The 8,976-nt window shown below is 31.9% G+C and overlaps 1 protein-coding gene across 2 annotated transcripts; it reads left to right on the top strand.

The window, feature by feature from the left end:
* The first annotated feature begins 1,252 nt into the window (after nucleotides 1-1,252).
* On the top strand, nucleotides 1,253-8,738 carry LOC132696861 (odorant receptor Or2-like). Of its 2 annotated transcripts, XM_060661948.1 has the most exons (7): nucleotides 1,253-1,501; nucleotides 1,945-2,193; nucleotides 2,473-2,797; nucleotides 4,128-4,227; nucleotides 5,689-5,781; nucleotides 8,243-8,398; nucleotides 8,577-8,738. In XM_060661948.1, exons 1-7 carry the CDS (start codon nucleotides 1,294-1,296, stop codon nucleotides 8,631-8,633), a joined length of 1,188 nt encoding a protein of 395 aa, XP_060517931.1. In that variant the 5' UTR covers nucleotides 1,253-1,293; the 3' UTR covers nucleotides 8,634-8,738. The 2 variants fall into 2 exon arrangements, with proteins under 2 accessions (XP_060517931.1, XP_060517932.1); XM_060661949.1 differs by lacking the exon at nucleotides 1,945-2,193.
* Nucleotides 8,739-8,976: the final 238 nt, after the last annotated feature.

Here is an 8,976-nt window from a genome sequence, read left to right as displayed (position 1 = left end):
CTGCAAATCTAATAAATTGCTGCCTCAGTTGGGCACAAATCATTACATTAAAAAAATATTCCAAATGGATTGGATTTTTTTCGTTCTGTTTCTATACTACAAATATTGTACTGTCCCAAAAAGCACTCAAAAATGTACCATCGGTCTTTTAATTCGACAGTAATATTATATCTGAGTTTTCTATTATATTTTCTACGAAATTAACGGTTTGTTTGAAGGTTTTCAGACTTGTTATTTAAAATTCACCGCCCAGTGTACGTATAATTTTAAAACCGCAAGCGTTATATATTTATAAGGAAATTTTGTACACAAAATGCCAGTGCCGCCGTTGTCTGATTGGTGTTGCAATAGTCAACAATCCAAATAAAAACATTTACACTTTCTCCAAAAGCAATCAAATTAGGTGGTGATCAAGATATTTATGGCTAATATATCGGAGCAACACTATTTTGTAGGAGCAGTATCGGTAGTAGTATTAGAAGAAAGTTTTCAATTTAAGTTTTTTTTTATTCTAAAATCTACCGCTTTCTACATATTTAATAGAGTCAGTTTCTAGCCACAGAAATTTAGGAGCCCTAAAAACGAATTTCTAACAAGCTTTAAGATTGGCAACTTCTTTCCTAATTTGTCGATTTTCTTAGGAATTAGTTGATACCCGGTATACTTGTTTTTTGGACCTTTATTCCTAAACTTATTTATAAATAGTGTACCTGTTATTGTCCAACATTCTAATGTTAAATTCCCGTTAAATGGGGATTGTTGATGTCAACAACTGTTGTTAATCACCATATGTCGTTAATCATCATATTTGTACTTGCATTGAATAGTAGCTAGTTAGCTAGCTTATTGAGAAAATCAACGATTTATAAATTTATTTAAAATTTATATCTATTAAAATACTATAAGAATTTAATGATATAGGTCATGCTCTTTCGAAATATTGACAATATATTCTCACTTCGTTATAAAGACAACATTATAAAATTGAAATGGCATGATTTAGCAAAGTTGGTAATGGTAACTATCAAGAGAACAGAATTAATGCGACAGATTACACTTTTCAACCATATGTCTAAAATTCTAGAAAAGTAAATGATGCTCTGAGAGAGATTCTTATATTGCCTACAAAATCTGAAAAAAAATACTCAACTGCGCCACTGGGTGGAACGTTCCGATTTGAGCGCTCAGCGCTAAAAGCTATATTTATCCCCACCATTGCAATATTCGCAATAGATTCTTTAACACTGTGGCCACATTCACATTGAGAATGTAATACGAAGCATTTTTCTAAAAATGGCAGCCACTAAAGAAATGTTTTACTACACAAGGGTTATAATGATATTGTGTGGCATATGGAGACTAGAAATTCATAAAGCGCCAGTAACTCTTAAGGACATATATCCATTGTATTCGGCTGTGGTACAAATTTGGAATGCCTTGACTCCGATATTACTAGGCGCCAACTTGCCGACGTTATTCAGATCGAATAATGTTGCTGTAGGTGAGTCTCATTTCTTAACAATTGAAAAGTGAAATGAAGCTTTGACCTTTAAGGACTTTATTTAAATGAAGTTTCAATTTTCTGAGTGAAAAGATTAATTTTAATTCGATTAGTTGATTAATCAAGATTTAGTAAACCATTCAGAGGAAAAAGAGTATACCTCATCTGCTTGGACAACCAATTAAACTCATTATGAGTATTGTTGGGAAGAATAATGTTCAAGCGGTATATTATAATTCTCTTATAAAAATGTAGCTTATACTACTTCTTGACTGAATATGTTATACCAATAGGGACCAAAATGTCAATCAATGTTTCACTCCCAAAGCGATTGTTGTTAGCTCATGTTAACATCAAGTAATGTCATGAAAAGCCACAACTTCTCTCAATCTCTCAAATGGTTTGTGCGCTTGTACTGTCAACATTGTTGTTACTGTTTTTAGCGTACGAAACATTAACCAGTTTCTTGTATTCGGCTGTGCTAACTCTTAAAATATCTATGTGTCAGATGGGCATACTTCCCAAACTGATCAAGTTAGCTCTCGATAAAGAGAGGCACTTGTATAGTAAGTTGCGAGGGTGCAATCCAGCATTACAACAAATTTACGAAGAACACGTTTTTTATTGTAATAAGTTGACCAAAATATTCTACCTTACCGTGGCTGGTGGCACCGTTTTCCACTTGGAATTTGGTAAGATAACAAAGATATTTTTATATTAGAGAAATGTAGAACTCTCAGTTTGAACTGAACATTTGGCACACTTAAATGATTCAGAAACTTGTGCAATGTCTTAATTTACACTGATCTATTTAATACCGCAAACAAGTTGCGCTTGATATAATAATATCACAAATAACAGTTTGCAGAGGTCGTGTTCTTAACTTTCTGCTTAATTAGCAGTTTATTAGTATTTTTTTAGCATTTCCCACACTCGGTAACAAAAAAATCTGAATATTATGGGCATTTCAGGTATTGTAGATGGCTATAATTTTTCCAAATCACAAAAACACAGCAACGTCACCCTAAGCAAGCCGCTACCGCTTCATTTTTGGTACCCAGTCGACGAGAATAAATACTACACTTGGATGTTGGTGGACCAGTTGCTCAAAATTGCACTGACGGCTTTTTATATTGCCGGTTTTCAATCTTTCAGCACTTCGTTATTTATATTCCTAAGGGCCCAATTAAAAATACTGCAGGAAAACTTTAGAAATTTCCATGAATTAGAACCATGGGAAAGTAGCGCATTTTGGAGTTTAAGAACAGTCTGCTTAAAACACCAAGAATTTATAGGGTAAGGATTTATATGGAAGCAAATATTCGCATCGAAAAAATTTCACGTCGTACTTAAAGAAAATATAACCTTTGTTTAGGTACTCAAATTCAGTTAGTGTTTGTTTAGATATATTATCCAAAGTCTATATAAGTCGATGATTAAAATAGAAACAGATAACACCCACTATTGATGCCTCTCTAATATAGGGTGTTCCAGAATTAGACAGCAATATTTATCACTTAACCAATTCCGTAAAACATGGATAAAAGTTTTATAAACTACTACTCAAAACTTCAAAATACAACTTATTAAACATGGTCAGATAATGGTTTTTCGAATTCTCTAAAGGTAATGAATTAAAATTTTGTACAGTTACCTAAAATCTTTAAAACAAAAAAGAACAAATCGATTATCTTTTGCAACAAACCGTGTTAACAAACAAAAAAAACTCATGCTGAGACGTCTTTATTAAAGAAGAAAAATATCAAATTGAGGATGGAATACGTCGAGCAAATTGCAATAAATATCCTGCGCTAATTCGCCTTTCATCTTTACAGTCACAGTAGTAGATAAGATAGATAAGTTCATTAACAAAATTATTCTTTCTAGAAAAAAAAACATGTTCAAGATCCTGTCTATTAATTTTATTCCAAAACCTTAAGTGAAATATACAAAATCTGACACACTGGAGGATACCCAATTATGATGGCAACTTATGGACACGTGAAATTTTTTGTTTGTGGAATTAAAAATTAAAATACGCTTTATTTCAAAATCCATTAAAAAAATTTATTCCTCAAATCCCACACCACTGAGATACTATTTTGCTAACACAAATTTTACAGTGCCTAAAGGATCCTATAAGTGGTATTCTATTGAAACAAACGCGGCTGACTTTCCAAATCAACAACGCACTGTTTATTAATTTACGAGAAACAATCTTCAGCGGTAGACATACTGATTCGAAGAAACCGCTCTTTTAAAACTCCATTCTACGAAAAAACTTCACAGTCATAAAAACGGGTTTTACGGTTACCCAACATTTTATCTCGTGAAGGGGTGCCTTATGCCCTAATGCAACCACAAAATAGGGTATTAAACATTTTGTTGGATTAACTTTCTGCACAAAAGATTTACTCAAGCTGGATACTTTCTGGCTTTTTAACTATGTCACAGATAAAAACAGCCTTGCGCATAAGGTCTGATTTTATCTGAGTTTTTTACTTTTGCTTTGTGCGTATATATTTTTAATAGTTTTCCTTTCGGTATTGATTGATATTTTTGTAAATTATATTTTATAAAAATATCTTCAAATTTAAACTTTTATATTAAGTTCTACAAGTTTTAGGTACGTCGAGGATCTAAACAAGTGGATAAAACCAATAATTTTAATAGAATATGGTACGTCGTCGGTTATGTGTGCCGGTTTATTATTTCAGATAATAGCGGTAAGCAAAGTTTGTTGTTATTATTAAGGTTGACCCCTAAGATATCGAGTGCAGTTAGTCAAAAAATGTTTATTGTTAAATTATATGTTATTATAACTTCTTAACTTATATAAATATATACAATGCATCTTAAAATATTACAATGTATATTAAATGTGTTATAAGTTTACAAAATTTTAATATGCGTGATCTTACTTCTTGTGGAGTTTGATTTGACAGCTGAGCGAGTTCTTGATAGGCGAGTAACTGAAGAAGTGTTTCAACGTGTTGCATGCTATACTTTTTCTGTGGCATTAGTTTTTGGGTACATTGTGGCAAAAGAGCACGAATACATTCACTGAAAGTAACATATGACGCGACCGTCAGAAAAAATCCGATCGTGACCGCAAATGCCGAAAGTAGCTCGCGGCCGTGGGTAATGAAACTAATGTCTTAAAGCGACACTTTCGGTACGCTTGATAGAATAATTTAGAAAATGCAGCGACCATTAATGTTTGAATCTTAGAATTATGAAGTTTTGTCAGGAATTATATTGTTTAATTTTTTTCTTTACAAGCGTTACCTAAATAATTTACTTTGGATACTAGGGCCTTCGAAGGAATATGGGTTTTAGAGCATTCGGTGAACCTACTTCAGAGATTATAAGCAAACTAGTGTTCTTTCAGTTTTCCTAGTGAGAAGTAGTATTAGTCACTTCTTAGATAAACAAAGGCCAATCCTGGGATATTTTGTAAATGTTATATATTCGGTAGATCTGCCGACTCTAAGTGGAAATTTTAGTTTCAAGTTGTTGTTCCTAATAATAAAATTTTGTAGAACATGGTGGTTTGTGGCTGGTGGATTTTTTTGTAATTTTTTTTTTTTAATTACAATTGTAATATTGGAAACTAATATCGGTTTCTAGAGTCACTAACATTTGTTTCGTGAAAAAAATATATATTAATATTAATTTTATAATTATTATAGTAATAATTATATTATATACTATAACAACAAAGTTGAAAAATTCACAAATTAAATTAGAACAAAAAATGTTCAGATTTTCACAGTTTTTGATGGTTTATGACAGCTGTTTTGGCACACTGTGCCTTTACGAAATACAGCATTATCAAATAAAGCATTCAAATCTGAAAATTTTTTGTTCTAATTTATGTTTTAAATTTGTTAAATTTGTATAATACTCTGATTTTCTAAATATAAACGCCAAATTTAAAAACCCTTGGTTAATTATTTCAAACTATTCTTACGGTTACAGAAGTTTTAAATTTTCTATATTCTAAATGTTGATTTTGATCAGCTCTACAGGAAAGTGGTTTCGCGAGTCTCCAAATTTTATATCAATTTTTTTGTATTCTTTACTGTTTATGAGGTATCTTAGCTGTACACCTTGTTAATGCACCCTGTATATTTGTATCACATTTAAGAATAAACGGATTGTTATTTTTTTTTACTTTATTTTAGGAGGTCAATGTAGCCTTTAACGTGGTGTTTGTTTTCATCTTGTGGGGTCAGCTGATGCTTTTGGCTTGGAATTGCAATGAAGTTCTGATTGAGGTACAAGGAAATGTAAACAATAATGAAAAAATGCAAAAAAAATGCTTAACCACAAATTTGTACACAACCACCGTTTGGAAGCTACCATGTGTGTACGAAATGTCGGATTATATTGTAAAATATACGATATTCACCGTGTTTAAATAATTGCATTTTTCGTACGAAAAGTATGAATATATTTTATTAACATTTTCGTTCGTTTTGGCTCGTGAATTGACTCAACATAAGCAGATCACAAATACGGCAAACTCCGTTTATAACGTACATGGGATATAACGTATTTCCGGGTATTACGTACATATTTTACTGGTCCAGTCAAATACTGTTGATTTTTCATCGGATATTACGTACAATACATAACTTCTACTACGGTTATAACGTACAATATTTCCACTAATGTTCTGGTTATAAAGTACAAGTGTACGCTGAAACCGAATTATCGAAAAAATCGGAGATTTTCGAGTAATCATTTGCGGGGTTTTCTCTGAAACATGCGTGTCCGTCCGACAGTTTCCAGTTTATGTTTTTTGAGTTAACGGTTAAAATGGTGGATCGGCGCAATTCTTTAACTGTAGAAGAAAAGATAAAGATTATAAGAAATATTGAGAGTGGCATCGGTAAGGCGGAAATTGCTAGACAATAGAAATTGGCGAAAACAACATTATCTACAATTTCGAGTAATCGCGAAAAGATCAAGAAAGTAAGTGATTGATACGTTCAGACGTAGACAGAGCTCTTTTAAGATGGTTTCAAGTTCGAAGATCCGAAAATGTTGCAATAAGTATTCCAGTGCTGAAATCGAAAGCCGAAGAATAAGCCAGAGGATTACAGGGTGAGGATTTTAGTTGTTCTACAGGTTGGCTCGAACGTTTTAAAGTTCGTCACAATATAAAATTTCTGGTGAAGGATATATGAACAAACAAGCTGTGGTGGACTGGTTAGAGGATAAGTGGAACAGTATTACACAAGATGCATGAAAAATGTGAAAAATCTACCTGTCATTTATAAGTTAAACCAGCGAGCGTGGATGACTTCAGCATTTTTTAATAATTTAAAGGATTGGGATGAAAAACTAAATAGTCAGAATAGAAAAATATTGCTTCTGGTTGACAATTATGCAGCTCATAAAAAAATCTAATCCTCAAATATCAGATAGAGATAGAGATAGATTGTTTGCCTCCAAATTAATGCCTTAAGACATATTACAGTAGATATTTTTGTATCGTTTGATCCAATCATTTGAAAATAAGGAACCTTTCAACATCACTATGCTACACTCCATAAAATTACTTGCACCATGTTGGAATAACGTTATTTCAACCACTATTTCAAACTGCTTTCGACATACAGGTCTGATAAAATCGGAAGATGAGTTTGATTCAGACGATGACTTACTGTGGTTCGAGAAGCACAAAAATAATGACGACGATGACTTGGAGGTTCACCTAAGTAATTGGTTGCGCAATAGCGATCAAGATTTAACCAACATTAAAATGTATCTTCCTGAGCTGGATAGCTTCCCAACTGTTGATGATAATTTAATAACACCCGAGTTATTAACGGATAATGATATTATTACTGAAGTTTTACAGCTCTGTTAACGAAAGCGACGATGATGTTCAACAGGACGAAGTACCAAGTTATTCTGAAGCGCTTTGTGCTTCTAAAATTGTTACAAATTTTTTACTACTGATCATGTAACTGATGATATTATGCAAGCATCCTGGAAAATTGAGAAGCACATCGAGAATATAAAATTTGTATTGAAAAAAAATAAACAAATAAAAATAACGAATTTTTTTGCTCAAAAAGAATAAAGTATGTATTTTTACTTGTATGTTGTAAAGTTTATATAGGTAGATAAGTTTTAAGTTTAGATAGTTTAGTTTCATTCGTTTTTTAGTGCCTATATTGGTGTTTATTAATTTTCTATTTTTATATAAAATGAAAATATGTACGTACCTACACAATTTTTTTTGTATTTATTTTATAGCGCTTATTTCTTGTCAATAGAGGGTACTTCATAACCGGAGTTCACTGTACTTTGTACTTGTAAAAGGAGAGGGTCTGCGCAAAAGGAAGTTAGGTTTTGTGAGGAGTCAGCGTTAAGTTATCTTCTCATTAGAAAAAACAAAATTTCGGAATGGGAGTGCAAAATTGAAAAAAATATATGAATGATATTAAATTTGAAAGATCTCCCAAAAAAAACAGACTTTTGCCTAATCCGTTACTCTATACAACACATCTTGACAACTTATATTTCATTCAATATGTTCTATATCGGTTTTGAATTTTCGTTGGTAATAACAATTCTTCGAAAAAAAAAATAGAGATCAACAATTTTCTGTTAATGTTTCTGCTACATACTGCGACAAATATTTTTATCTACTAACCTTTAGAAAATGTCTTTACACTTTAGAAAAAATAATCAAACACTCTGCCAGATCTTTAAAACTTTTAGAGTGCCAATTTGGCGAAAGCCTTATACGAAAGCGAATGGTACGAACAAGATGCGCGAACTAAGGTTTTGATATACACTATGATATTGAGATGTCAGAAACCATTAACTTTAAATATCGGACCCTTCGGTCCGATGACAGCTGATGCCGCTTTGTCAGTAAGTAACATCACCATGCAAAAACAAAACTAGAAGGGCTGACACTTTCAGCACGCTTCATCCGTAGATAATTGGATATTTTAGAGTAGGGAAGAGAATATTTACTATGCTTGCTATGCATAATGTGTCTTGAACTCATTGCAGTGTTTAGTAAGCCAATTTAATTATTGTGTTTTAGCGGATCAAAATGGCATATTCATATACAACTTTGATGACGGGCGACGACTTGAAGTAAAGCTTCTTTTTACTTGATAAAGTATATGCCAAACGTCGCATGCCCATGAAGTAACTAAAACTTAATATCATTTAAACATTATTAAACCAAAAGTATTAATGTATTATTCAGGAAGAATGAAAAAATTAATTAAATAAATTGAAATAAATAATAAAATATATTGGTTTAATTCCGAAGGTTTCTATAATATTATTAATTTTTCGTACTTCGTATACTGATTTAAAATATCAATATAGCGAATGTAAAGAACATTGTATGCATATGCATATTTTCCTTCTATTTCAAATTATACGCACATTTGAAGTCATTTTTAAGATATTTCATATTTTGTGCCTCATTAGAA

The sequence above is a fragment of the Cylas formicarius genome, unplaced genomic scaffold (assembly GCF_029955315.1).
Source record: "Cylas formicarius isolate icCylForm1 unplaced genomic scaffold, icCylForm1.1 PGA_scaffold_1__22_contigs__length_36826433, whole genome shotgun sequence".
Classification (NCBI taxonomy): domain Eukaryota; kingdom Metazoa; phylum Arthropoda; class Insecta; order Coleoptera; family Brentidae; genus Cylas; species Cylas formicarius.
Note: the sequence above shows the minus strand (reverse complement) of the source record. Positions and strands in the feature narration are given on the sequence as shown.

Excerpts from the sequence above, each read along its gene's own strand:
- LOC132696861 (XM_060661948.1), top strand. The coding sequence starts at position 1,294 with ATGGCAGCCACTAAAGAAATGTTTTACTACACAAGGGTTATAATGATA. Across the intron at positions 1,502-1,944 it reads ATCGAATAATGTTGCTGTAG|CGTACGAAACATTAACCAGT; the intron begins GTGAGTCTCATT and ends TACTGTTTTTAG. Across the intron at positions 4,228-5,688 it reads TATTATTTCAGATAATAGCG|GAGGTCAATGTAGCCTTTAA; the intron begins GTAAGCAAAGTT and ends ACTTTATTTTAG.